This window comes from Kogia breviceps, chromosome 19 (assembly GCF_026419965.1).
Source record: "Kogia breviceps isolate mKogBre1 chromosome 19, mKogBre1 haplotype 1, whole genome shotgun sequence".
Classification (NCBI taxonomy): domain Eukaryota; kingdom Metazoa; phylum Chordata; class Mammalia; order Artiodactyla; family Physeteridae; genus Kogia; species Kogia breviceps.
The window spans coordinates 33,997,994-34,024,245 of NC_081328.1; the positions used below are offsets into that span (position 1 = coordinate 33,997,994).

Here is a 26,252-nt window from a genome sequence, read left to right on the forward strand (position 1 = left end):
CCCCTCAGGCGGCTCGGCCCGCCCCCCTGCGGCCCCCCAGCCCGCAGTCGTGCCCCGGAGGATATGGGTTACAGACCGTGCGGAGACACCAGCTCCGCGGGCGGCTGTCCTGGCTCAAGTAGAAGAAAACCACCGGGGCCAGTGCAGGGTATGGCAGCCCCTCCGCCTCGGAGTCCGCGCTGCCCGGGTCCTTTTCCGCCGACCCCGGCCCCGGCCGGCCCCCGGCCCCCGACAGGTCGTTGAGCCGCATGAAGCTCCGGGGCTGTCCTGACTCCTCGGCGCCCGCTCCATCCTCCTCCTCGTCCATCCTCTGGCCAGCTGGGGCCCCGGGTGGTTTCGAGAGGGGCAAGGGGAGCCCCTCAGAGAAGGTGTCCTCACGCAACCGGGGGGCCCCGGCGGGGGCGCATCTGGGGAGCTCTAGGGCGCAGGCTGAGCCCCCGGGGGGGCCAGTTCAGCCCAGCTCCCCCTGCCCGCAGGGGCATGCTGCCCGCGGGGCGCCGGGTCGCAGGGAAGCCCCGCCCGGCGCGAGTCCCGCTTCCCCAGGGCTTCTGGGCTCCCCCGGGCCAGCCGGCCGGCTCCCCCTCACTTTGTTCCGGCTTCTTCGCTTCGCGCCCAGGCTCCGGTCGCCAGATTCGGCACTACCTTCGGCGAAGCGGCCCCAAAAGGCGGAGAGAGAAGGGGGGTGGAGGGTAGGGGGGGACCGGGGAGGGGCGCCCCCTCTTCCCGCGGCGCAGCTGGAGCAGGATCTAAGGGGTCAGCATCGTCCCGGCTCCGCGCCAGCGGCGGCGGGGGAGGGGAGGAGGAATCTCTTTGGGGGTGGGTTTGGAGGGGGTGGGGGGCGGCTCCTTTCTCCACCCGGCGGCGGGCTCACGGTCCAGGAGGGGCGGGGAGGTGGTGGGGGGCCGTCCCGGGCGGGGGTGGAGGCGGAGATGCCGCCGCCGCAGCCGCCGCGGTGGCTGCCGCTGCTGTAGCTGTCGCCGGCACCACTGCCTCCTCCTCCGGCCGAGACGCGGAGCGAGCAAGCGAAAGCGGCGGCGAGGAGCCCGGCGCACACCACAGCTGGATCCCTCACTCCAACTTCAAGCCTCGGCCCCGCCTCTCCCCAGCCAGCCTCGCAGCCAATCGCCGCGCGCCGCCGGCCCCGAGCCGCACTCCCATTGGCCGGCTGCCGTGGCAGTGCGGGCGGGGTCACCGGGGAGAGAGCCACAGCTGGAATCCGGTTCCCACCCCAAAGCCCGGGACCGCCCCTCTCCCCTCCCCTTGGCCCTGGTGTCCGCTCCCTAAGACTGGAGCCAATTAGACGGCTACCGAGACCGAACCCACTTTCTTATTGGCCAGTGGGGGCTCTGGGACTCCTCTGGAGGGAGCCCCAGGAAATCAGAGTATTTGGCGCGGGGTCCTGGGATAGCGCCGCCGGCCCCCGGGCATCCTTTGTCCAAGACCCCAGAATTGGACCGCAGCCGGAGGGCGGGGCTCAGCTCTGGGCGGGCCTGGTGCAGAAGGAAGGCAGACAGCCCGGTGTGAGGGGTGTGACCAGGGTCCTAGAGCGAAATCCTGGGTCTCTACCTGATTAATATCCCACCCTGGAGTTGAGCCTGGGAGCGGGACTGAGGAAGGGGCGAGCGGAGCGGGAAGTCCTGGGGGTAGGGCTTCAGGCTGGAGGAGGCTGGTCTTAGGAAAACGGGAGGAGCCCAGGGCCTTAAGGCTGAGGCAGTCAAGGTCTGGGCGTGGCCTCCACCAACCTCTTGAGCTTGTTGCTCCTCCTCCCAGGACCATTTCTGCGACTTTGACCCTAATCTCCTAACACTAACCCTCTGACCCTGATCTCGAGTTGACACTCCTGAGCTTCAGGAGAGGGCTTCGTGCTTGAACACGTGGCCCCAGGCAGGTCACGCCGGACCCAGAGCCCAGATCTCCAAGAGCAGCTGCGGAGCAGAGGGTTGTTCCCGCGAAGGGACCTGCCAGGGTCTCGAGTGTGTGGGAGGAGGTAGAAGCATAGACCTGGGCTTTGCCGACTCTTAACCTGCGAAGTTTCACCAAGCCCCCCACTCCGTGCCTCAGTTTCTCATTCCCAAGTTCCAAAATGGCTTATGGGGAGGCTGTCCGCAGGACAGGAGATTGGCGGGGCTACCCTCCTTGCACATCTCCACCCTACCAGGAGCTGGTCCTCGATGGTCTGCTGCTACCCACGCGCGCGCGCGCACGTGGACCCCGGCCCTCCTCCCGCCTCTCCTTCCTGAGTCCCCGCGCTCTCTCTGCCCCAGCTCCCTCTTGCCGCCAGCTCTACCCCTAAAGGCTGTGGGTACCCGGGAGCGGGGTTCTGGGCGCTGGGGTGAAGTGGGGCGGGGTGGGCATAGAGGATTAAGACGTTGGGAAGCGCTTCCCCGCCTCTGCGGGAGGTAGGCACAGCTGAACCAAGGAAGTCAGTTCCCTCTCCTGAGACTTCGGGGCCACTTACGGCACTGAGGAGAGGCAGAACAGACCGGATGACCTCCTACACCCGCCATCCCCCCATCCCCACCCCGACTCCCTGGCGTTTCTTGCTCTCCTAGGGCTGCGCCACCCACGGCTCCCGCCGAGCGGGGTGCGTGTCTCAGCTCCCTCCCGGGCGGGTTGCGGGGAGCGCAGTAGGCAGGGCAGAGCGGCTGCTGCCTCCCAGGTTGCCCTTTCGCCGAATCCTGCGCCGAGTTGTGCAAATGAGGCCGGGCTCATTTGCATTTCATGCTAATGAGCAGTTCCCTTAAGTGCCTTTCTCTCCTGGCGGGAGTCTCTGCCCTCATTCCGCGTGTGCCCGCGCCAGTCTTGAACTCTCAGTGGTCTTCTGGGAGAGGGGCCTATTTATGGTCTGCCCTCGTGTCTGACACCTTCCCTCTCGCTGGTCCGCAGTCTGCCTAGTGGCCTGCCCTTCCCAGACAGGATCAAGAGGCCCCACGGCTGGCACCGTAGGGAGTGACTCTAATCATACCCTCTTAACAGAGAGGAAAATGAGGCCAGAGAGGCTTGCCCAGCCCAATGGTCAGGTTTCCTGATGGTCAGCAGGCCCCACACCTTCATCCACCATCCAGACCACCCCCTAACCCCCATCTCTGGGCTGAACTCAGTTCTAGAACATGTGCAAAAAGGGGGGCAGATACACACACCACCTGGGCAAATCATCCCAGTGCTCGGGGCCACCTAAGGCACCCTGACCCCTGTGCGGGACACCAGGAGATTCTGATATCCCTGTCAGAGATGCTCACTGTTGGCCTGAGTGGAGGAGGTAAGGAGGGAGACAGGACCCACGAAGAAGGCAAAGGAAGCCATCCTTAACTCCCACCCTCCAAGCCTCAGCTCTGACATCACCTCCTCAGGGCGGCCTTCTTCGAGCAAGTATAACAGTGCCTACTAAGTGCCAAGGTGCTGAGGACACAGTACTGGATCAGACCAGAGTCCATAACCTCAGAGCACTTGGCCCAGCCCGGGCTTATGTCTGTATTTGTAGGAAATGGTTCTCTTCCCCTCTAGGATCTATGTTCTCTGAGGGCAGGGACTATGTCCATTTTGCTCACCAGTTTGGCACATAGTAGGTGCTTAATAAATCTCTGTTAGATGAATAAATAACCTCAGCCAGACAGGGGGAATGGGAGGGATAACAAAATTCCTTTCTTTGGGTCGAGGCTGGTCTAAGAGTTGTCTAAGATCTCTGATTTTAGGGGAGAACACCCATATAGGTCCTGTTCCACCAGCCCCTCCAGCCCGCTCCCATTTACACCTCCCTCACAGCCAGGATGGCTCCCTCAGGAACTAAGAGAATCTTCCCATAGGTGATGCTCTCTGCTCAGCAATGATACACTGTCCTATTTAGTCAACTCACAGTCTTGGGAGTTGGGGGCTAGGTGGGGCTGGGAGTTGGGTGGTATTTTTTAGATAAGGAAACTGAGGCTCCAGGAGGTGATGAAATTACTTAAGTTTGACTGTCCAAACTATGAGGCCCTGTCTCCAATGGCCCTGGCCCACAGTTCCTCCAGGACAGTCCTACCAGCAGAATAAGAGGGACCAGCAAAGGAGAGGAGAGGCTGAAGACTTAAAACCCCACATCTGAGCAAGACTTATGCTCAGCCCTGCCCTCTTTAGAAAATGCAAGCACTCCCAAGAGAACTAACCCTTTAAGGCCCTAACTCCTTCCTCTGAACCCATTTACTAAATCCCATTGCCAGGCGCATGCCCGATACCAGAGGAAGGTAAAGAGGAGACACAAAGCAGAAGGAAGATGGAACGGAGGGGCAGAAAACACCAAACGCACCCTCCTTCACAGCTGGACCTCCTGGGGGAAGAAGAAGCCTTAGTGGTCTTTACCGCACGCTGCGGACCCCAGAAAGAATGAGATACGTTGAACGGTTTCAGGCCAGGCTCTTACCCTCTCCGAGCCTTGAACATCTAACCATGTGAGGCCAAGGGTACCTGCCTTGCCACCTCATTCACGAGGGTCAATGGAACGACTGAGGCAAGAGGGCTTTGCAAACGGCCTAGACCTTTCCAAAGCCAGGGCTGTGGCTGCCAAAAAGGCCACCTGTGCTTCACCATGCTCCACCCTCCCTCCTTACTGCCGCCCAGATCAGGCTCTGCTTGCCCAGCCCCCAGACTTCCTGGCTAGGCTGAGCAGGGTCTAGCCAGAAAGGAGACAGCCGGCCTTGTTGGCTGGAGCCCTAATCCTCCCCAGATGGGCCGATGGCTTGCACCAAGGGCCCAGCTGCCCAGACCCATGTCCTGTTGACCGTATGCGGCTATGATCGACAGTGTGTAGGGGGTGGTTGTGGTCCTGAGCAGACCTTGGAGTGATTCAGTCCAGCCTCCCAGCTCCTTCCAGCCTCGCTCCTCCCCACTGCTGATGTCCCCACAAGCAGTGGCCCCATTCAGATCTCATCTCTAGCGGCCTCTTCTGGCTCTCTCTACTGCTTGGCTCTAGGGCTACAAAGGGGCCTCGGCTCATCAGACCCCCAAAGGGCCCAGGGCTGGGAGGCAGCCCCATTATCCTACACTTGCCCTTCTCAAAGCGTGCTTCCCAGTCCCCTCCCCCTGGTGAAAACTAGATGGGGGTTCCAGGGCCTATGAAGATGTTGGGTGCCAAGGATGGGGCTTGTGAGTATCTCCCAACATTGAGGGAACAGGAGGAGATCACAGGAAGGCAGAGGCTTTCCCTACAGCAGGCAGGACTCAGGTTTGGAGAAGGACTTCCAACCCAACAGATGCTCCAAATGAAAGAAAACTCTCCCTGGACTTAAGTGAAGGCAGGGGGATGGACCATATGACCTCTTGCAGGAAGGCTGGGAGCTGGACGGATACCCCAAAAGAAATGTCCTTGGTCCTGATAAGAGCAGCTCCCATAATGGACCAGAACATACGCAAATTCCATGAAAAAGAAAAGCTTATATGAAGCATCCCCCTGCCTCTTCCCCAGCTTAAAATTGGAGGAGACAATGGGAAGGGAGGGCAGGCCCCTTTCTTAACCCTGCCTGAGGGCAAGGATTGGTCTTTCCCCTCCCGTGCAAGCACACACCCACATCACTGGTGGTCATTCCTGGTCCCCAGACCTCAGCTTCACTCAGGTTGCAATGACCATACAGTGGGGCAGAGTCAGCCTGGTGACCTTTGAAGGTAAAAGAGGAATCCAAGAAGGCAGAGGGGGCAGCTAGGGGCTCCCAGAAAAGGGGCCCTGGGCTGCTGGCTCCCATGCTGGAGCCCGAGGCCCCTCTCTTATAAGCAAGGCTGAGGCCCTGAGGTTCCCGCAGGACGCTGTTAGGTTTATTCCAGGGTAAGTGGGTGCCCATGGGGGGGCAGAGAGGATGGCCGAGGTCACCTGGTGACAGTGTGCTCAGGGGTGGCCACAGGTTCTGCAGGGCCCTGCAGAGCCTGAGTCTCTGGCCGGCTGGGAAGCTCCACCTTCTGCCCCAGCCCAAGGTTGGGGAGGCAGTCACTGATGTAGCAGTTTCCGCAGTTCACAGGGCTCGGTGATGGGCATCGAGCAGGCCTGGTTCTCACACACGTAGGCAGTGGCCTGGTCTTCTAGCCGTCGCAGGGTACTCAGGAAGGGCAGCTGGCGGGACAGGAAGCTCGAGGGGTCCCCATCGGCCAGAATCAGCACCTGGGAGAGTGGCAGAGAGGGTCACCTGGGGGCACTGGGACACCGGCAGGGCCCACTAGTGGGTGACTTCTCCCCAGGCCTTCAAAGGAGCCGGAGATACTGGGGAGCTGAGGAGGGGAGGGGGCCCTGGTAGGGGAGGAAGAGGGTGGGGCCAGGCTCACAGACCAAACCTTGTTAGGGATATAGATGGAGTGGACACACTGCAACAGAGCCTTGGTGTCCTTGGCCTCGGGGTCTCCACAGATCACGATCTGGCCAGAACAGAAAGGTCACTCCAGTGACAGGTGCAGAGGGGCTGGACCCAGACCTACCAGGGCTTCCCCATCCTCCTGCCAGCCACCCTATATGCCTAAGAAGAAATGGGGACTCAGCTCAGCAGCCCCCAGACCAGCTGCCAGGAGGCCGCATCGGATTCACTGCTCAGCAGATGAGAACACACACACACACACACACACACACACACACACACACACAGAGGCAGAGATATATAGACAAACATGCAAATATAAGCAGGCAAACCTCAACACGGGGCATATATACACACACAGACCAGCAATCATGTACTAGTGAACACTCACACCAGCACACACTCACAAAGGCAGGCACACAGTCACACACCTCCACTCCGGAGTCATACACATCCAGAGGCACACTCACAGCAATACCACACATAGAGACTTACACACAGGCAAGCATATATCGGCACACACTGTACCGCTGACCCAAATATACCGACACCCAGAGGCACACGGAGAATCACAGAGGCACACAGAAGCCTCAGAGAAACACTTCAGCAACCACAGGGACCCATATTTAACCCCGTCCTCTGAGAGCCCCAGTCACAGACACTCACCCAGGCACCTGCCCGTGCCAGAGGCCTGCTTCAGACACACACAGACTCCGCCACCTGCGCAGAGCAGCCTTACAGACGTTCCCTCGGAGATACCTATACACACACTCACACAGGGCCACACATTCACGGACCTGAGCTCTGGGGACAGCCCCAGGGACTCCACTCCATGTCTCTTGCAGCCCTGGCTCCCCTCCCACCCAGGGTCCCTGCCCAAGTGCCCCACCTGCTTGAGGGTCTGCTGCTGGGCTGAGAGGGCGCGGATCATCTCAGGCAACGCCACGGGGACACGGCGCATGCGCTCAGAGAAGGCGGTCAATAGGCACACACACTTGTCCATCCAGTCCTTGTGGCCTGTGAAGCCGTGCAGCCGAAGCAGGTTATGGGCCGACATGGAGTTGGCGCTGGGCTCTGCACCATCCTGGTCTGCAGGGTGCATAGGGGGCAAGGGCTGAGAGGGAGGGTCATTGGGTCCCAGGACCCTGTTCCAGGACTGTGGCCAGGGCAGCTGGAGGGATGGGGTGGAGGAGTCCCTGCCCGCCGGCTCATGCCCCAGGTCTGAGTGTAATGCTGACCCCAGCAGTTACTGACCCTCTGCACGTTCACACTCATCCTCAACTCCACCGGCTCCAGGCTGAGCTGTTGGTCCCCAGGCTCCCCGATCTCCCTGCTGATACCTCCATCGCTACCCCTCCCTCCGTCTCCCTCACCTCCCACTTCTAATCCATCGTGAATCTGCAGGCTCTGTGGCCAGAATAGATCCCACCTGACCACTTCTCCCATCTCGTAGTTCTACTTTGCTGACGCTTGCCTGGACTAACGCCACTAACGGCTTCCTACCTGGCCGCCCTGTTTCCCCCACCCCCATTCCCTTCTCCACCGTCGGTCCGAGTAACATTCTTAAACCTAAACCAGAGCAAATCACAACGCACTCAAAACTCACCAGAGCCTTCTACTCCTGGCCACACCTACAAGACCCTGCGGGGATCCAGCCCCACCTGGGCATCCTCCCCTCACACGCTGACCTCGGCCCGCCCTGTCCTCCAGGGCACAGGCTGCCCACTCAGAGCCTCTCACAGGCTGTTCCCTCCACCTGAAATCCCCCTCCTGCTCCTCCAGGATCACACGGCCCCATCTTGCCCTCTAGCCCTTGGTTAAATGACTCCCTGGCTGAGCTGGGCCCCACCATTGTTCTCTTAGGGCCCTTTCAGTCATTCAGCTAACGTTTATTGAGCACCTAATTATGTACCAGGCCTGCACTAGATCCTGGGGATAAAACAGTGACAACATCCTGCCTCCAAGACGCTTACATCTGAGCGGGGGGTGGGGGGAGAGACCATTCACAGACCAGAGGCATCAGGTGATGCTAAATGCCACTGAGAAAAGTCAGGAACAGGGTACGTGGTGGGCAGCTCCTACTTCTCCAAGGCACTCACAATTTTAACTATGTATTTGTGTGTGTGTTTGCTTTAAATATTACTGTCTGTTAGTTGTCTTCCTTACTGAACAGTAAGCTTTATGAGGGTAAGGATGAAACTGGCCTTGTTCAGTCTATCTAGGCATGCCACTTACTGCCACTAACCATGCCCACAGAATAGCTACATTAATCTTCATGTCAACCACGTAAGGGAATGCCAACATTAGCTCCATTTTGCATATTAGGAATCTGAGGGGACTTCCCTGGTGGCTCAGTGGTTAAGAATCCACCTGCCAATGCAGGAGACACAGGTTTGGGCCCTAGTCCAGGAAGATCCCACATGCCACGAAGCAACTAAGCCCATGTGCCACAACTACTGAGCCTGCGCTCTAGAGCCCGCGAGCCACACCTACTGAAGCTCGTGCACCTAGAGCCCATGCTCTGCAGCAAGAGAAGCCACCGCAATGAGAAGCCCGCGCGCCGCAACGAAGAGTAGCCCCTGCTTACTGCAACTAGAGAAAGCCCGCACGCAGCAACGAAGACCCAATGCAACCAAAAATAAATAAATAAATTAATTTAATTGATTCATTAAAAAAACAAAAAAAAAGAATCTGAGGCTCTGAAATGCAACGAGACCAGCCCAACGTCACTCGGTTAATGGGTGGTAAAGATGTGAGCCCAGGGGGGCCTGGCCCTGCCCATGCTGACTCTTCACCACCACACTGCACTTACGCCTCCCCCAGGGAAACCCAAGCCCCGGTTGGGTCCAGGACCCCAGACCAGCTCCACATCCTCACTGACCGTCCTTCAGACGCAGGGGCATGCCAGCCCCCAGCTCAGCCTCACTGCAGAAGTAGCCGCCATCCTGGGAGTCCCAGAAGAGCCTGTCCTGCGTGTCCTGCAGCCGCAGAGCCCACTCGAGCCACGCGCTCTCCTGTGAAGCCTCGTACAAGTCCAGCAGGCCCCGTACCACGAAGGCATAGTCCTCCAGGAAGCCCCAGCAGGGCGGGTTGCTGGGGGGACAGGCATTGGGGAGGAGACGGGACAGGGAGAGAGGAGCTTTCACAGAGGAGGCCCTTTTCATGTGCTTTTGTTTAACCCTCAAAATCTAGCTCTCGGGTAGGTCCCGTTAGCCCATTTCCCAGATGAGCAAATGGTCCCAGGGAGATTAAGAGCTCATAGTGGGCAGAAAGCAGAGCCAGGACTAGTGCCCACCCGGAGAGGAGAAGAGGGGGAGAGAGAAAAGCATGGGATGCCCAAGGAGGCAAGCCTTCCCGCACTGCCGGGCCCCCCACCTGTGCTCCACGGTCCCCCCAGAGCCTGCATAGCAGGTGCGCATTAGGCGGCCACTGGCCACGTCAAACATGTGCCGCTTCAGGAACTTGGCACCATTGATGGCGTAGTTGATCAGCCTCTCCTGGCCCAGGACAGCCCCGGTCACGGCAAAGCCAGACATCATCAGTCCTGGAGGTAGGAGACCCGAGTGGTTGTGACGCGGGCCGGGCCCCTCCCGGTATGTCCATCCCAACCCCCCAAGCTCTGACACCTCCCTGGAGCAACAGGGTAAGCGGGTAAGAGTCTGAGCTCCAGCTCCAGGCAGAGCTGGACTCCTGTCCCTGTGTGTGACCTCGTTGGATTACCGTAACCCTCTAGGCCTCAGTTTGCTCATTTGTAAATTAAGGACAATGAACCTGATAAAGGAAGAATTACTATTTAGCAGGTGCCTATCATACATAAGGGCCCTTATGAAGGGTTATTCTATAAACAGATCAGGCCTCAGACAGCCACCCCACCGTTCCAGGCCGCCAACATCTTGCTGTCCAGGTGCGGCTTCGGCCGATGTTTCCGGGCCTGGAAAAGCTTCTCGAGGCCTGAGTCGAGTAAGGTCCGTAGGGCCTCCACTTCCAGGCCAAAGCGGGCAGCAGTCAGCTCCAGTGAATACCGGACAGTCAGCACGTTCTGGCCCTGCAGCTCCCCCTTTGGGTCCTAAAGAAAACAGCCCTTGTCCGAGGGAGTCCACTTGCCTGTCCGGCTTCAGGACCCCTCCCATGACCCAGCAGTCCTCACCTGACTGGGGCTGATGTTGCCGGCCTCCGTGAGCCCATAGTGCTTCATGAGGAGCTGGCCCAAGGTCAGAGGCTCGGTGGCGCCCAGCACGGGCTCGGGGAGGAGCTGCTGGACCTCTTTGACTGTCCACACATAGAAGGCACCCTCTTTGGGCCTCATGCCCCGCTCCGGGGGCGAGTCCGCGTCCTCTGCACTGTAGAAGCCTCCAGACTGTGGGGAGGGGAGAGTCGGCTGGCCCCAGCCTTCAGGGCAGCCAGTGGAGGCCCCGAGCCCTCCCGCAGTCAGACCCGCCTGCCTTAGTGGACACACACCTGGTGACTCAGGTTCCGAGCCACGTACTGCAGGATGCCTTTGGCAACTTCGGAGTAGAACTCATCACCAGAGATCTGAGTGGGAAGGAAGGAGGCTGTAAGCAGAGGAAGATAGGTACAAGGGGCAGTCGGCGTTCTCCCAGGAAGGTAGGGAGGGAAGCTAGGCAGTGGACATATGAGAGAGAATTAGGGGTGAGGTTCAGGGAGAGCCACAAGTCACCAGGAAAGCCCTGCAAAGGGGCAGCCAGGCATTAGGTGGACAGGCTGGGTCTCTGCTCTGGGCTGGGATCAGGGGTCACCTGGAAGGCCTGTGAATAGGCCACCGTGAGCTGTGCCTGGTCATACAGCATCTTCTCAAAGTGGGGGACGTGCCACTGGCGGTCCGTGGAGTAGCGGTGGAAGCCCTGTGCCAGGAGGAACATGGCGCTGGAGGCCAATCCCAGATGCTGTCCCCACCCCACTGCCGCCTGCTGCCCTCTCCAGGGAATGCCTAGCCCCCCCTCACCTGCCCCACATGGTCTCGGATGCCCCCGTTGGCCATCATCTTCAGTGTGTGCAAGGCCATCTGCTGGGCCCGAGAGCCATCCTGAGTTAGCCGACGGCCGAGCCAGTAGGAGAACAGGAAGCTCAGGATCACTGCAGACACCGAGAGCACGCGGGTGAGAGACCGGGGAGGACAAAGGGGCCGAGATCTGGGTGATCAGGACTTTGGCCAGGCTGGGGTTAGGGGTTCACTCAACAGGCAGTCTCTCTGGACAGGCTGAGGGTCAGGAGGTCAACCCACAGGACAGGTGATCGTTACCTAGGTCAGCGTTGGAGGGTCCCTGATAAGACCAGAAGTCAGGGCTTCACTACCTAGCTCCTGACAGACAGGCTGGGGCTCAGGAGGTCACTGGCCAGACAGGAGAGTGGGAGGTGAATAAGCAAGACGAGAGTCAGGAGATCACGTACTAGGATAGGCTTCAGGAGGCCAGGCCGGGGCTGGAGCAGTCATGGGGCGGGGGGCACTGACCTGGTGTGGGGAACTTGGGGGCCTCGGCGAAGCCGCCATACTCCTCATCATAGCCCTCGTCCAGTTGCTGGAAGCAGTGGCTGTTCACGGTGGCAGCGGAGGGTGGCAGCTGGCGGTCACCCATGCGGATCTCTGACCGGGCCAGCAGAGCTGCGGTGACACGCTGGCCGTTTTCCAGCAGAGCACGCTTGTTCTGTTTCCACTATGGGAGGCAGGGGCAGACCTGGAGGTCAGCACTGGGTGGGGGCCCTCGTTCCCTCACCCTTGACCCCCGGCCCCCCACTCCCCAGCGCGCACCCACCTGCTCCCGTATCCTCATCAACACTGTGCGGAAGCCAACTCGGGTCAAGCCATCCTCGGGGGGGAAATAGGTGCCCCCGACAAAGGGCTGTAGGTTGGGAGTCAACCACACACTCATGGGCCAGCCCCCACCACTGCTGGTGGCCTGGCGGAGAGAGGGCCAAGGTGAGGGGAGCGGGCCCACGTGCACGAGCAACCACTCCCCCGAGGGAAGACCACTCACCTGCACAAAGGTCATATACACTTTGTCCACGTCAGGCCGCTCTTCCCGGTCAACCTTCACGCTGACAAAGTCCTCACTGAGCAGGCGGCCAATCTCCTCGTTCTGGAAGGACTCCTCCTCCATCATGTGGCACCAGTGGCAGGTGGAGTACCCCACTGGAATGGGGTCACGGGGCCAGGGGGGGACCAGTGACTGGCCAGAGGGGGGCCAGCCAAAGGGCCGCAGCTGAGCCAGAGAGGCCCTGGCCTGTAGTTTCCTGGGAGGCCCCCAGGCCCAGGGGACCCTTCCCTTATCCACCACCACTCCCCTCACCCAGCCCAGGGAAGGTGGGTGCAGTACCTGAAAGGAAAATTGGCTTGTTTTCTTTCCTGGCCTTGTCGAAGGCTTCCTGCCCCCAGGGGTACCTAGGCCCGGCAGGGTGGGGCGTCACTCACTAGCCCGGACAGGGGTGGGCAGTGGGGGGTAGGAGGGGTGAGGGTCCAGCTGCCCCGGGAGGGCATCAGGAGAGGGACTCACCAGTCCACAGGGTTGTAGGCATGTTGCAGGAGGTACGGTGACTTCTCACTGATCAGGCGGTTGGGGACTTTCTGGGGTGCGGACTTAGAGCAGTTAGTTCGGCTCCCCTTCCCTCCAGCCGGCATGGGCACTGAACTACCGACCGTCACGCTTCGGTCCTTGTCCCGGGAGGAGCTACCCCTGTTGTGGGCAGGCGGGTCAGGCACGGAGCCTCCACCACCTCCCCCTACACCGACCCCAGAGGCCCACCTGACCCCACCCTGCCCTCTGGCACCCCTCCTGGAACCCCCTGTTCCCAGCCCAACCCACCGTTTTGAACCACGGGGGAGACCATGGCCTTTGCGCTCCCCCTTGTGTTTTTGGGGGCATGAAGAAAGGTGGCTCATTGGGGGCTCCCTGCCAGGTTAGTATCCCCCAACCTCTCAGACCTGGCGGTGGGAAGGGTGATGACTGTGAGGTCAGGGCGAGTCACAGTGGGTGGAATGGTCCTTCAGGCTCCATTCTCTTCCCCTCACCGGGCCCCACCCCAGGGTGGCTGGGCTGGAGGTATCCCTCTGGCATGCCTGCCTGGGTGTGATCTGGGCAGGGAGGCTGCCACCTGCTGGGTGTGGGACTGGGCCAGGTGAGGAGCAATGAGAAGAAACTCGGCATCAGGGACTCCCTCACTCGACATCCACCCACTGGGCACTTCTGGGGGGCCAGGTCCTGTGCCAGACACCCCACGAGCCCCAAAGAATCAGAAACTGGCCCTGATCTCAGGGGGCTCAGCCTGGGACAGTGGCACTGTAAGGCAGGTCTAAGTAATGACAGGCCCCTGCAGCGTTAAGGACTGTAACAGGCCAGCCCAGGGTGCTTTTGGACAAGGACCCTTGGCCCAGCATTGGAGTTCAAGGAGGGCTTCCAGGACGTGGTGTCAGAACAGAGTCCCTGGGGCAAGCTAGCCCTGCAGCTGGAGGGGAGGAAGGGAGGAGGGGGTTACTGTCTGGGCCAGGTCTAGGGAGCGGACTCGGGGAAGTAGGCACGGGGTTGGGGGTGGGGAGGTGGCCGGGCAGGCACAGGGGACCGGCGCCGGGAAGACTGGCCCCGGGGCCCCGCAGGCTCAGGGCGCCAGAGCGGCCCCCTTGCCCGCGCGTACCTGCGGCTCGCGGCGAGGCCCGGCGCGGTGCGGGGCAGCAAGAGGCCGCGACACCGCCAGGCCCGCGCGCCCTGCATGGCTGCTGGCGGCCGACGGCCCGGACGCCACGGACAGGAAGGGAGGGCGGGAAGGAGGCTGCGAGGGGCGGGCCCGGGCACCCGACAAGCCGCGGGTGCGTCTTCGCGGGGACCGCAGGTCACGTGGCTGGTCTCCGAGCGCCGCCCGGTGGTCGACCGAGGGACTGCAGACCGGATAGCCCGGACTTGGGAGGACACGGGTCTGTGCACAAAACTGGGCCGACTCGGCTGGATCTAGACCAGCTGCGGGGGTTAACCCTTTTGAGTAGAAGATGGAGGGCTGTGAGGATGCCAGGGCCGTGGAAAGCTCTGAGCCTCCTGTCACTTTATCCAGCCCTAGCCCGTCTTACAAATGAGAAATGAGGCGAGAGGCAAAGGTGTGGCTTGTCCAGACCCCCCAAGCCAGGAGCTTCGCCTTTGCTCTGACCACACCCCACTCCCCAGGGCCTCAAGGTCCTGCTCAAACCCCACCCCCTCCAGGAAGCCTTCCCTGAATAATAATAATGAGCCAACTTTATGTCCTATCATGTACTTTACACACATCTCATTTGCTACATTCAGTCAACATTTATTGAGTGCCCGTCGCCTTCCAGGCACTCTGTGAGGTACAACGATGAGTAGAGAGAGACCAGGCTCCTGCTCTTGTGTTGCTCACAGTCTGATGAGGGAGGCAGAAGCCAATCAGACAACCAGACAAATGAGTGTACAACCACCCACTGTGAGAAGTGCCGTGACTAGGTATCACAAGGAAACTGGCTGGTGGGAGAGACGAGGTGGGAAGGCCTCCCTAAGGAAATCACATTTGTGTAGCAGCCTTCAAAGAACAAGAGGATGGATTCTGGAGAGGGCATGAGGAAAATGCTGGGGAAGCAAGAGGAACAGATGTGCAAAGGCCCTGTGGCATAGCAGTGAGTCAGGGCTGAGGAAATGCAGAAGCCAGCATGGCTGCAGGACAGAGAGCACAGGGGAGAGAGATGGTAGATGAGGTTGTGAGGCTGCGGAGGAGGAAGGCAGGGGCCAGGTCTTGAACTGTGATCAGGAGTTTGGTTACTGATGAGAGCAAAAGAAAGCTGTGGAAGGGCTTTAGTCAGGGGAGTGGCCCCACATTTTGGAAAGGTCCCTCCAGCTTCCTGGTGGAGAATGGACCGGAAGGAGACAAGAGTGAAGTAGAAGGGTTCGGAGGTCCTATAGCAGGACCCAGGGGAGAGCTCTGGGAGGTCTGCACCAGGCAGAGGTGGAGGTGGAGAGAAGGGGTGGACTTGAGGTCAGCGGAAGAGGAGACATCGTCAGGATTGTCTATAAGGGAGAGGGGGGTGTCAAGAGTGAAGTGCAGAGTGGGGCTGGTACTGAATCGGGGGGGGGGTGTCATTTGCTGAGGAGGGGGCACAGGGAGAGACACAGATCATGGGTTCAAGAGGTCCGTTTGGACGGTTGGTTTGAGATGTCCTTGAGATGTACGTGTGGAGATGACAAGGCTCTGGAATGCAGAGGAGGGGTTGGTGGGAGAAAGGAATCAGAGTGGCTGCTCAGTGCAGACAGTGTGGGATCACCCAGGCTGACTGCAGCGAGAGGAGAGGCACAGGCTCAGGCCTGGGCTTGAGGAACTCAGAAGTGCACCCGTGAAAGACACAGAGGGTCATGGGAAAACCAGGAGAGGGTGTTGTCCCAAAGGCAAAGGGACAGAGAGTTGCAAGGAGGGAGGGTCAGACTCTGGAGAAGCCAACTGGGATGGGACAGAAAAAGGTCCACTAGCTTCAGCAACGTGGAGGCCATTGGTGGACTTGGCAGATGAGTTCCAGGAGGTAATGCTGACAGTAGAAGCTGATTGGAGTGTGTTGGGGGGCGGGGGAAGAAAGGGGACATAGAGAGGAAGGGCACTTGATGCGAGGGGAAAGATGGAAAGACACTCTCAGACTGGATGAGATTAATAATGGCAAATATCACAGGGAAGGATTCAGTTGAGAGAAGGTATCTGACGATGTGGAGGAGAGATACCTCTGAGAGGCTGGGATCGTGGAGTGACGGAAGGGTTGGCAGGCGGGAGAGGCTGGTGTGTGTGCTCCCTGGACAGGATGAGTTTAAGATCAGAGAACAGGAAGCCTGGCTTTAATGTGGAGGAATTTAGGATGATGTCGAGCCCCAGAGTGTGACAAGGGGTGAGAGCAGCTGAGGGGTCAAGGGGTGGTGAGGTGGTCATCTTCTTGAATAATGGAATCACATAAGATTGAGAAACATCTGGGTGAGAAGACCATGAGCCACAGCACGGGAAGAATGACGTGGAGCGCAGCCCCAGGCAGGAGGAGGCAGGACACCAGGTGGCTCCAGTCTCCAAGGAGGGAGGGGTCTTCCAGGGGAAAGATGGTCCAGAGCAAAATGGGGAGCCAGGCTACCAACCTCCTCTTGGTGGGAAGCAAAACAGCACCGCTTGGGAGTCCTTAGGGAAGCGGTGTCCACAGGGAGAGCCAGTTTAGAAGAGGAGGATCCAGGCTGAGGAGGGGTGGAAGGTGGGTCAGTGACCAAGAAGGTTGGAGATCTCCCAGGCTTGTGCAGAAGATGGATGGGTCTGGGTACTGCCTGGCAAAACCAGGAATGAGGGGCATTGCAGGTTCATTCCTCATGGTTAGTCTCTGAACAGGGTGGATCCTGGGCTGAATGGACCCTGGCCTGGGAGGAGCCGCACAGCGACCTCATAAGGAGGAAACTCTTGTTCCCATTTGACAAGTAAGGAAATGGAGGCACAGTCATAGAGGGGTTAAGTAATTTACTCAAGGTCAGGGAGCATAACCACTTATTACTAAGTGATTATTAAGTGCAAACCTTAGAGCAGTTTTGAATGATGTCAGTCTGACTCCTAAGTAGATGCTCTTGTCCACTCTGCCTGTAACAGGTACAGTAGGACTGACTCCCTCCAAAAGAACAAAGCAGCTCCTTTCCCCACCCCCACCTTAGGAAGGAGACCAGCACTGTGTCCTCCCCCACCAGCTGTGCTGTTTCTGGCCTATGGAAGGCCATTTTACCCCAGGCCTTTGGCCTGCTGCCTGCAGAGCCAGACCCTGAGCACAGAAGACACATCAGTGCCCAGTGGTTGGAGAGCATTGAGTAGAAGAGAAGTGAGGGTCACCATGGTGGCTCTCAGAATGAGGTACCAGGCCCTGTGCCTCCCCTTGGTTTCTCAGACCCCACACAATCCCCCCAGGAGGGATCATGGCTGAAATTGAGTTTCTTGCCAGTCCTGGTGAAAAGACGAGAGGAGTAAGAGCCAGATGTAACGTGATTCAGTAAAACAAAGGATCGTGGGGGCTCTTGGATCTGGCTTGCCTGCCCGAGTTCTGAGCTCCTGGAGGCTGCGGGCTTAGCAATTCTTGAATCCCTCCCAGATGAGCCTAGCACTGTCCACAGCAGCCAGTCACTATTTGTGAATTACATCTGGGGCCCAGGGTGGGAGCTCAGAGCTGTGGAGCCAGATCCCCTGACTCTGAATCGCAGCCCCACTCTGCTAGCTTTGTGACTTTGAGCATGCCACTTAACCTCTCTGAGCCTCACCTATAAAGAGGGAGCAGGGCCGAGGGCTTTGCACTTGATCTAATGCTCTGCTGCTCCCGTTTCGATATTCTTAACCCAATTTTGAACAAGGGGCCCCACGTTTTCATTTTGCACAAATTGTGTAGCCATTCCTCAGTGGGAGTAATATTATCTACCTCAGAACATTGATGCAAGGATTAAATGAAATAAGCTGTCTGAAGTGCTTAGCTCATAACGAGTGCGCAAGGGAACAACTGTCTATTGTCCCTTGCTATTAGATCATCCCCCGCGCCGATGTGTGATAAATGGTTGAATGAATGAGAGTCTGGGGAGCATGTGGAAGCGAAGGTGCCAGGCTGAGGGTGCTGTAGAGGAAGTGGGGGCATTTTTGTGCCCCACATTGTGGAGCAGTCGTTCCCACGGCAGCCGGTGATTCGTGCTGTGGTCCGGGCCTGGCCGCCACGCCCGGCAAAAAGTCCACTTGGTGAGACCTGAGGACGCGGGTTCCAGTCTTTATCACGAGGCGTGGTCTCGGCCCCAGTGAAGTCGTCAGTCTCCATTTCCAGGAGCTGCAAACAGTCTTCGGAGGCTGGCGAGCAGCACCTACGCCGGCCTCGGGGCAGACTGTCAGCCTTCCTTCCTGTCCGGGGTGAGTCCTGGCGTGGCAGCCCCGCCCCGCTCACGTCAGGGGGCGTGGCCTCACGCGCACGCGCCGGCCCGCCCGAGGCGGGGGCGTTGCTCAAAGAAAAGGGTTGGTGTTGGCCTGCTGGGGTTGGTTGAGCATCCCGGCGGAGCCTGAGATGGGCAGCAGTGGCTGCGGCAGGCTCCCGGGGGACGGCGGCGTGAAGGCGCGGGCTTGGGGGAAGACGCTGACCGAGGCGGGGAGGGTCACGCCGGCCGGCACGCTGCTGAGCGGCAGGGGCAGGGAGGCGCTGTAGGTCATGGAGCCGCCGACCGGCCCACAGGCCGCCAGGCCCAGCGCCGGCGACCCTGTGCGCATCTGGTTCAGGGTCGGCCTGCCCTGGTCGCCCCCGCCGAAAGGGTTGGTGGGGGATGGAGTGCTGAAACCTGCGGAACGAGATTGGGTTGGGGGACTTGGTGCGGGCCAGGGGCACCTAGCCCTAAGTGGGGAGGGGGCAAGGTGGCCGGATCTGGGGTCTTAGAAATAGGGAAGAGCTAAGATTTTTAGGGCAGGGTCTGGGCTCTGAAGGAAGAGACAGAGAGAGAGAAGGGGACCCCAGTGTAGAGACCCAGCAGGGACGAGGGGGTGTCCTACCTGTTAGGAAGGGGTTCCGGGTCTTTGCAGCCTGGGGCGCCTTGACTAATGAGTCAAGGTTGACCAAGGAGGAGGCCGAGGGGCCCAGGAAGGACTCAGGAGTCCGGCGCGCTGGGGTGTCCTTGCTGGGCTGGGTTAGTGCTTCCCCCAGCACATCCAGGTCAAAGGCATCTGGCTCCTTTGTGCCATTTTGCTTGGAACTGGGGTCGGGGTCTCCAAACAGGTCCAGCTCTGGAACAGAAATGATAAGAGCTCACTGGTAGGGAGAGGGAGTGGTCTCTGTGAGAGGAAGAAGGCAGAGGCCAGCTCTGGGTGGGCCCCTCTTACCCCGGTGCTGCACATTCCCTGACTCCTCTGCTTACCCACAGGACTGCTGGGCTTCCCAGAGGGCAGGGCCTGGGCACACTCTAGCCCCTCCTTGGTCTCTGTGGATACTGGAGGCTTGGCAAATGGGTCAAAGGTCGAGGTACCATCTAGCACTAGCCAAGGAGGAAAAGGGAGATGAGATGGGTTGGCAAAAGGGCAGGCACTGGACTGATCCCTTTCCAGGCAAGCTGCCCTCTTAACACAGGATCTCTTGCCCCTTGGCACTGGAGGTAAGGGGACCCAGCGGTCCTCCATCCCCTCACCCACACCCCCTGGCCCTCCACTTACCAGGTGTGTTGGAGGTCTCCACCGAGGCCCCCCAGGGGTCAGCCCCAGTGTTGGAGAGTTTGTGGTGGGGTGAGTTCTGTGCCCAGGAGTCTGTGGGGGGTGGTCCAGCAGGCAGCACTGGGGTCCGGCCCCAGGGCTCAGAGGAGGAGAACATAGGGGACAAGTTCCAGGGTTGGCTTTGGGACAGGATGCTTCCTGAGCGGACTGGAGACCAGGGGTCTGCCGAAGGGCCCCAGGACGAGCCACTGGGCTCTGTGTTGGGCCTGAGACCTGAAATGGGGACAGCACAGATGTGACCCCGGGCCCACTCAAAGCCCCAGTGCAGGGCCTTCCCAGTTACCCAGACCAATTTGGGAGGCCAAGGGACCCATTTCACAGATGGGATGCTGACTCAGGACTACCCAGCAAGCTGGAGCCCATATTCAGCAAGTTACTCCAGGATTCTGGACCCCCCAGGCATAGGCAGCTCAGGCCACATTCCCAGTCAGGCACAGGCTGGGCCAGAAAACCCAGGGTGACCAGAAGCAACAAGAGAACGTTTCTGAGTGTCCCATGAGCTGAGTTCCTCAGATGTGCCCCCTCCCTCACTACAACCCCAAGACACAGAGGAAACTGAGGCTCAGAGAGGTGCAGTGCTTGCCCAGTGGCCCTCAGCTATGGGGAGGGGATGCCAGCAAGTGGCTGGGAAGGAAGGGGCTCTCTGGGGCCAGCCTGAGAGCCCCTTACAGCCCTGCATGCCCACCTGGGATGTCCCATGGGTCCGCAGAACAGTGTGTGGAAGGCAGGGCCGGGGCTGGTGTGAAGATGTCCACCAAGTCCAGGATGGAGGACTGCTGGGGGCAGAGGCAACCATGCTCAGGAGAGGGTGGGACCTGGAGGAAGGGCGGGCCCTGACCTGTCATCCTCACCCCAGCTCATTCTCTCCTTTATTCATTCCACAAACATCCATTAATGGTCCCTTGCCTCTGCACAGTGCTTTCCAGTTTATGTTTCCTCATCTGTTTAGTGTCTGATCTTCATAACAACCTGTGCTGTGGGGAGGGAAGATGGTGGGGTGCCCATTTTACAGATGTGCCAGCTGGAGCCCAGAGAGGGGAATCAAACTGCATAAAGCCACGTAGCCAGGGAGAGGCGGAGCTGGGATAGAAGGCAGGCCTGCCCAACCCTTTCCTCAGCTGTCCTGCCCCTCAGCCCATCAGTGGTAAGAAACATTTTATGATGAGCCTACTTCTACAAGTCAGTGTCCACGAAAAATTGGCCACAATGAACATTGGCGGAAAGGGTACAGAGACACCTCAGGGATAGCATGGACAGCTTTGGAAGGTCGCCTTGCTACCAATAGCTACCCACTCCTCCCTCTTGGAAAGTGTGTGTATGAGCCCAAGATGTTTTCAGCACCATATGCCTGAGGCCACCCCCAGTCTTGATCCATAGTATCATATGGTCCTAGAATGTCAGAGCCAGAACTGTCCAACAAGCCCACTGTACAGAGGAGGAAACTGAGGCCAAGACAGTGACAATGTGGCCAAGTCATTAAGTGGCAGCAAATCCAGAATCCAAATCCAGGAATCTCAGATCAGGATTCTTAGCATCCCACTTTGCCATCAGTTCAGTCATCAGCCCATGCATGATGGGATTTGGGTCTGCTAAACCCCCTCCACCCCTATTTTCATTGAATTAACACTACTTAGTGCCCACTAGATACCAAGCACTGTTCTACATTCTTTACAAATATTTAACACGACTCATTTCCCAGGCTCTGCCAGCCCACAGCCCCCAGTCCCCTCTACCTGGGTGGTTTTCAGCTTCTCCTCCTCTCTCTCTTCTCTCTCGGGCTCTTTGTCCTGACGACGGTGGGGTCCGGCCCTAGCACCATTGGCCACAGAGGAGTCATCTCCCCGCCAGGACCTCACCTCCTGCAGAAGGCACAGGAGCGAGGAAAGCATGAGCAGCGCAGGCTGGACTTGAGGGGACCCTGGCTGGGGTCAAGAAGAGTGTAGGGTGGGAGGCGCCGAGAGGTCAGGGGCAGCAGGACCACCACGGGAGGGGGAAGAGCCTGGTTAGTGCCCGCGTAGCACCTCCACCAGTACCAGCACCAGCACCAGCACCAGCACAGGAGGCTTGGCCCACTACCTTCTCCTGCTCCTGCCGGCTCAGGTGCAGAGCCAGCTGCAGCTGCAGGTCCTCGTCCCTGTGGGAGGCTGGGGGGACCGGCTGCGAGGGAGGGAGACAGGGGTGAACTTGGCCCAGTGCTCCCACTCCTGGGCCGAAGGGCAGCATCGCCCTGTGCCAGTAAGGGCGGTGGAGAGAGAAATGCCCATCCTGAGTGGGTGTGGGCAGCCTGCCCCCAGACAGCAGTATGGGTGTGGTCTTCTCCCTGCCCGGATCTGGATCTGAGATGCAGTTTAAAAATCAAGAAGATTCATCCTTCTCTTCTGGGTCCCCTGAGTGCTCTCCAAGCCCTGCTGTGCGAGGCCAGCCGTGTCCTGCCAGGTCTGCCTGGATCCACAGAGGCGATGGCGGAGAGGAGGCTATCAGGGAGGCTGTCCCTGCCCCCCATAAGGACAGCTGATGGGGGGGCAGCATATTTCTGTGTCTCCTTGGAAGGTGTCTGTCAGCACACTCACCCCTTCCCCTCCATGAGGCGATAGCAGGCCCATGAGACAAACAGTGCTGCCAACCTACCACACACACACTACCCCTTCCAGGCCCAGCTAGAGAGAACTGGGGGTGGGGAGCCAGACCCAATCCCAGTAACCCAACCCAAGGCACACAGGCGCTGTGCTGTCCTTGGGAGCAGGACTAGGGCTTTGGGGACCAGAGTAGGGGAGCCTAAGAATCAAAGGTGTGGGGCATCCAGGCACTCACCCCGCCTCCAGTCCCCTCCGCCCCCTGGCTGCCCCAGGAGGCGCCTTACCTTCTCAGCCTCCTCGCGGCTCATGGCCAGGGCCAGCTGCAGCTGCAGCTCCTCTTCTCCTGACGTCTGGGGCCGGGCCTGCTCTAGGTCGGAGGTGTAGCGGGGGGATGAGGAGGAGGCTGCAACGATCAACCATCCATCGTGGCTTCCGTCACCACATAGGTACCCATAGGCTTCCCTGCCCCCCACCTGCCAGGAAGCTGAGGCTCAGAGAGGGAAACTGAGGGGGAAGGAAACAAGTGGCAGTCGCGGGCCCTAGAGGACCAGGCAGTGTGCTTGGCACTTTCTGTAAGGTTTCCATTCCACCCCGATAAAAGAGGCCAATCCCTCCTTTACAGACTCGCAACAGCTCTGAGGGGTGCCTGGCTAGGGTCCTGCAGCAAGACTTGAACCCAGGTCCCCTGACTCAAGTTCCTGGACTCTTACAGCTGCACCGCATGCAGCTTGGGGTCAAGTGCAGTGGCAGGGTGAGAGGTTCCAGTCACTCAAGGTCACAGCTCTCCAAGCTCTCAGCATCCTGTCAAGGAGGGCCATCCTGAGCGCCCCTCAGATCAGGAAAGTGCCTCCCTTCGAGAGTAGGAGAGTTGAGAATGCTCTGCAGCCGGCCCCATTTTCAAGGGCAGTGCCCTCGAGTGGGGGGATCAAGACAGTGCCCTGTCTGTGCGCAGGGCCGTGGTCTCATTTAATTCTCAGATTGAACAACTGAGGCAAATAAAATTATCCCTACTTTACAGATGAGGAAACTGAGGTCCATAGAGCTGGTTGTCTAGATCACATGGCTCAGAAGGGGCAGAATAAGGACAGCTACTCCAGAGCCTATGCTTCTACCACCACGGCCCCACCAGACAGCGAATTAACGATAACAAACCTATCATAACATCATTGTTCGCACTGACTTGTCGGGCACCTACTATGTGCGGGCCTTGGGCCTGCATGTCACCCTCTTTATCTCACGGAATCCTCAGACATCCCTCTGAGGTGGGGATTCTTATCCACAGCTGGGGTCACAGAGCCAGGGTCAGAACTCGGCCTGCCTCCCTGTCCCCATCCACGCCCTGGGCTCACTCACAGTTGTAGGAGGACGGGGAACCGCGGGTACGGCTGAAGCCCAGCTGCCCGCTGCCGATGCCCGTGCCCTCCAACGCCATGCGCTCCTTGGTCTTGAGGGCGTGGGTCCGCTCCTGCCGGAGGCGCTCCTCATCCTTGAGCAGGGCCATCACCTGCTTGACCTTCTCGCGCACGTTGACACCCTGGTCCTTGCCATCGCGGTCGATGTACTGGAAGTCCTTGAGCGTCTGGATGGTGTAGAGGTTCTCCCGGCACTGGTGGGCCACCCGCTCGGAGCCTGTCTTGAGCAGGTAGTCCAGCAGCGTCAGCGCCTTGTACACGTGCCGCCAGTTCTTGCCGCTGTCATTGAGCCGCCGCCACAGCATGCCCATGACCTCGGCAAAGGCCACCGTGTTGAAGGTCAGATCGGCAATCTCCGACATGAGCGAGCTGGGCGGACCCCACGGGTCATTGCTAGTGGCCTCGCGCACCTTGATCTCCGCTTCCGAGTAGTTGTGCACGATGTTCTTCACCTGGCGCCGCAGCGCTGATGTCGTCATGGCTGGGGACTTGGAGATGGGCGGCCCCCGCCCCAGCCGGAGGTGGAGGGCCGAGGAGGGCCAGCGTCGAGAGGTCACGGTCTCCAAGGATGGGCCGCCGTGCTCTCAGCAGGGCGGCTGTGTCCTTGGCTTCCACATGGGTCTGAGGAAGAGAGGGCCTGGAACTTAGGGGCAATGGGCCACCTTGCTGGCCACTCAGCCAGCGACTAAAGCCCTGGCCAGGGTGTCCCTGCTGCCAGGAACAGCCTTCGGCAGGCACTTATTTTAATTTTTCTTATTTTACTTATTATTCAGCAGGTACTTCTAACTTTGCATGCTCATTAATCTTCACAATCACACCTACAAAGACATTATTATTATTACCTCCGTTCGAAGATGGGGAAAGTTTGAGAGAGATTAAATGACTTGTCCAAGATCACAGAGCTGGTGAATGCGGAACCAGGATTAACCCAGGCAGACATTGCTCCACAGTCTTTGCTCTTAGTTAGGGACACGAAAGTGACCCCCCAGGAATGCCTACTTGTCTTGCTTCTACTTCACTACCTCTTTTTCTGCTGGGATCTGCCTTAAGACCTATCCTTTTCAACTTTTCCATCCTCACTTAGCTCTCTTCTTATATTGTTAATTTTTGTAGCTTGATTCATTCAACACCAATTTCCTGGGGACTTCTCTGAGCCAGGCACTATGGCAAGCATAGAGTACAAGCCTCGGCCCACACACATCCACTTGAGAGGGTACAGGCAGTCACAGTCCAGCATGGGAGTGTAGAGGAGCCCAGGAGTACCCAAGCTAGGAAAATCGGGAGAGCCTTCGCAGAGGAGGTGATGGCTGAGCTGAACCGAGATTCGAAGCGAAGAGTGAGGAGAAGTGAGGCAGCAAGGCAAGGAAGGAGCATCTGGGGGAGGCTTCCTCCCAAAGAGGACCCACTGTATACACCAGAGCACTGAGGCCAGAGAGGGGTATGGCGTGTCCATAGTCACACAGCATGTACGTGGCAGAGCTGGGCCTAACACCTAGGTGTCCAGAATACGAAGCCAATTAACTCATCTGATTGCTTTCTTGCCTCAGTCCCACCTTCTCAGCCAGAATGAAAACTCCCTGAGGGCAAGGCCAGCCTGGGCTCCCCAAACCCCCAAGGCCCTGGGCAAGTGATAGACCTCTGATCTCCCAGCTGAGGGAAGATTAGGGCCAGCCCACTGCCCTCCCCACAGCCTCAGGACCAGGCCATCCGCTAAAAGCAAACCCAGGCCCAAGACAGAGAAAAGTTCTCCCAGGGTCCTACCAGAAACCAAAACCCAAATCCCCCCTGCCACCACCATTCCTCTGGTGTGGGACACACACACACACACACACACACACACACACACACACACACACACACACCACGCACACACACCACGCACACACACATGCACGTGCGCGCGCGCACACACACACACACACTAGCTGGACCTGGCCTCCACACACACACACACACACACACACACACACACACACACACACACACACACACACACACGCTGGACCTGGCCTCCACCCAAACCCCCCACCAACACCAACCATGGAGACCGCGCCTCTCAGCTCTACCCTTGGGCTCAGCAGGAGTCAGAAGGAGCCCGTCGACCCCTGCCCCCCATCTCAACTCTCCCTCCAGCCAGCCCTGCTACCCTGGGCTCAGTTCAAAGCCTTGGCAGTTTTCCTCAGGGCCCGCGCGTGCCTGGGAGAGCCTGGACCCCGAGGGTAGGACCTTGTGGGGGCACAGACAGGATGGAGAGTGCTGGCTGAAAGCGGGCTTACCTTCTCTCTGCTGCCTTTCTGTCCTGGCAGTGGCGGGCCTTCTGTGGGATGCCACAGCCAACACTTGTTTAACGCCTGCCCTCCCCCTCACTAGTGACTCAGACCTGTCTTTACCTCCCCAGCCTGTGGGCTGGCGGGTGGCAAGAGTCAAGATGAGAAACAATTGTGCCCTACAGCCCACCGAGTGCAAGCCCCTCCCAGGACTGGCCACTGAAACCAGCAGAACTAGTCAGGCATCCTGACTCCACCAGGAGCCCTACCAGGGCCACCGTGGCCCTCCTGACCTGCCTGGCATAGTGGAAGGGGGCCCTCAGTGTGGGCCCTGAGGCTCTGCCTGAACTTTCTGCTAGAAGGTGGGAATGGAGGAGGCTTCTCCACAAGCCTCTGACTGAGCTGAGGGAAGGGAGGGGTCAGAGACACCGGGAGGCCCCGCCCCCACTGAAGAGTAAG

At 59.1% G+C, this 26,252-nt stretch overlaps 3 protein-coding genes across 16 annotated transcripts in view; all 3 read right to left on the bottom strand.

Moving 5' to 3' along the window:
- The window catches only part of CACNA1G (calcium voltage-gated channel subunit alpha1 G), a 62,938-nt gene extending 61,901 nt beyond the window's left edge, over positions 1-1,037 (bottom strand). For all 11 annotated transcript variants that reach the window (XM_067020440.1, XM_059047157.2, XM_059047159.2 and 8 more), the window contains exon 1: positions 66-1,037. In XM_067020440.1, the coding sequence (XP_066876541.1) occupies positions 66-307 (242 nt within the window). In that variant the 5' untranslated portion in view covers positions 308-1,037. The remainder of the gene's footprint in view (positions 1-65) is intronic.
- A 4,351-nt stretch (positions 1,038-5,388) lies between these two features.
- Positions 5,389-14,152, bottom strand: SPATA20 (spermatogenesis associated 20). Of its 4 annotated transcripts, none has more exons than XM_059047194.2 (16): positions 13,953-14,152; positions 12,818-12,997; positions 12,641-12,705; positions 12,302-12,456; positions 12,080-12,223; positions 11,779-11,980; positions 11,272-11,402; positions 11,066-11,170; positions 10,767-10,841; positions 10,456-10,665; positions 10,182-10,374; positions 9,684-9,852; positions 9,190-9,401; positions 7,198-7,397; positions 6,292-6,372; positions 5,389-6,121 (listed from the first exon to the last, which is right to left on the bottom strand). In XM_059047194.2, exons 1-16 carry the CDS (start codon positions 14,027-14,029, stop codon positions 5,951-5,953), a joined length of 2,370 nt encoding a protein of 789 aa, XP_058903177.1. In that variant the 5' UTR covers positions 14,030-14,152; the 3' UTR covers positions 5,389-5,950. The 4 variants fall into 4 exon arrangements, with proteins under 4 accessions (XP_058903177.1, XP_066877008.1, XP_066877007.1 ...); XM_067020907.1 differs by having other exon boundaries at positions 5,756-6,121; positions 12,818-12,975; positions 13,953-14,045; XM_067020906.1 differs by lacking the exon at positions 13,953-14,152 and adding an exon at positions 13,246-13,430 and having other exon boundaries at positions 5,756-6,121.
- A 431-nt stretch (positions 14,153-14,583) lies between these two features.
- Positions 14,584-24,005, bottom strand: EPN3 (epsin 3). The gene is made up of 9 exons (XM_067021939.1): positions 23,468-24,005; positions 22,399-22,517; positions 21,615-21,695; positions 21,272-21,397; positions 20,224-20,311; positions 19,482-19,751; positions 19,190-19,300; positions 18,828-19,058; positions 14,584-18,619 (listed from the first exon to the last, which is right to left on the bottom strand). The coding sequence occupies exons 1-9, from the start codon at positions 24,003-24,005 to the stop codon at positions 18,291-18,293; spliced, it is 1,893 nt and encodes a 630-aa protein (XP_066878040.1). The 3' UTR covers positions 14,584-18,290.
- Positions 24,006-26,252: the final 2,247 nt, after the last annotated feature.

Excerpts from the sequence above, each read along its gene's own strand:
- SPATA20 (XM_059047194.2), bottom strand. The coding sequence starts at position 14,029 with ATGCAGGGCGCGCGGGCCTGGCGGTGTCGCGGCCTCTTGCTGCCCCGC. Across the intron at positions 11,171-11,271 it reads TCCGAGACCATGTGGGGCAG|GGCTTCCACCGCTACTCCAC; the intron begins GTGAGGGGGGGC and ends CTCCTGGCACAG. Across the intron at positions 6,373-7,197 it reads AGCAGCAGACCCTCAAGCAG|ATCGTGATCTGTGGAGACCC; the intron begins GTGGGGCACTTG and ends TGTTCTGGCCAG.
- EPN3 (XM_067021939.1), bottom strand. The coding sequence starts at position 24,005 with ATGACGACATCAGCGCTGCGGCGCCAGGTGAAGAACATCGTGCACAAC. Across the intron at positions 22,518-23,467 it reads TTCCCCGTCCTCCTACAACT|CCTCCTCCTCATCCCCCCGC; the intron begins GTGAGTGAGCCC and ends TGATCGTTGCAG. Across the intron at positions 19,752-20,223 it reads GGACCCATGGGACATCCCAG|GTCTCAGGCCCAACACAGAG; the intron begins GTGGGCATGCAG and ends TCCCCATTTCAG.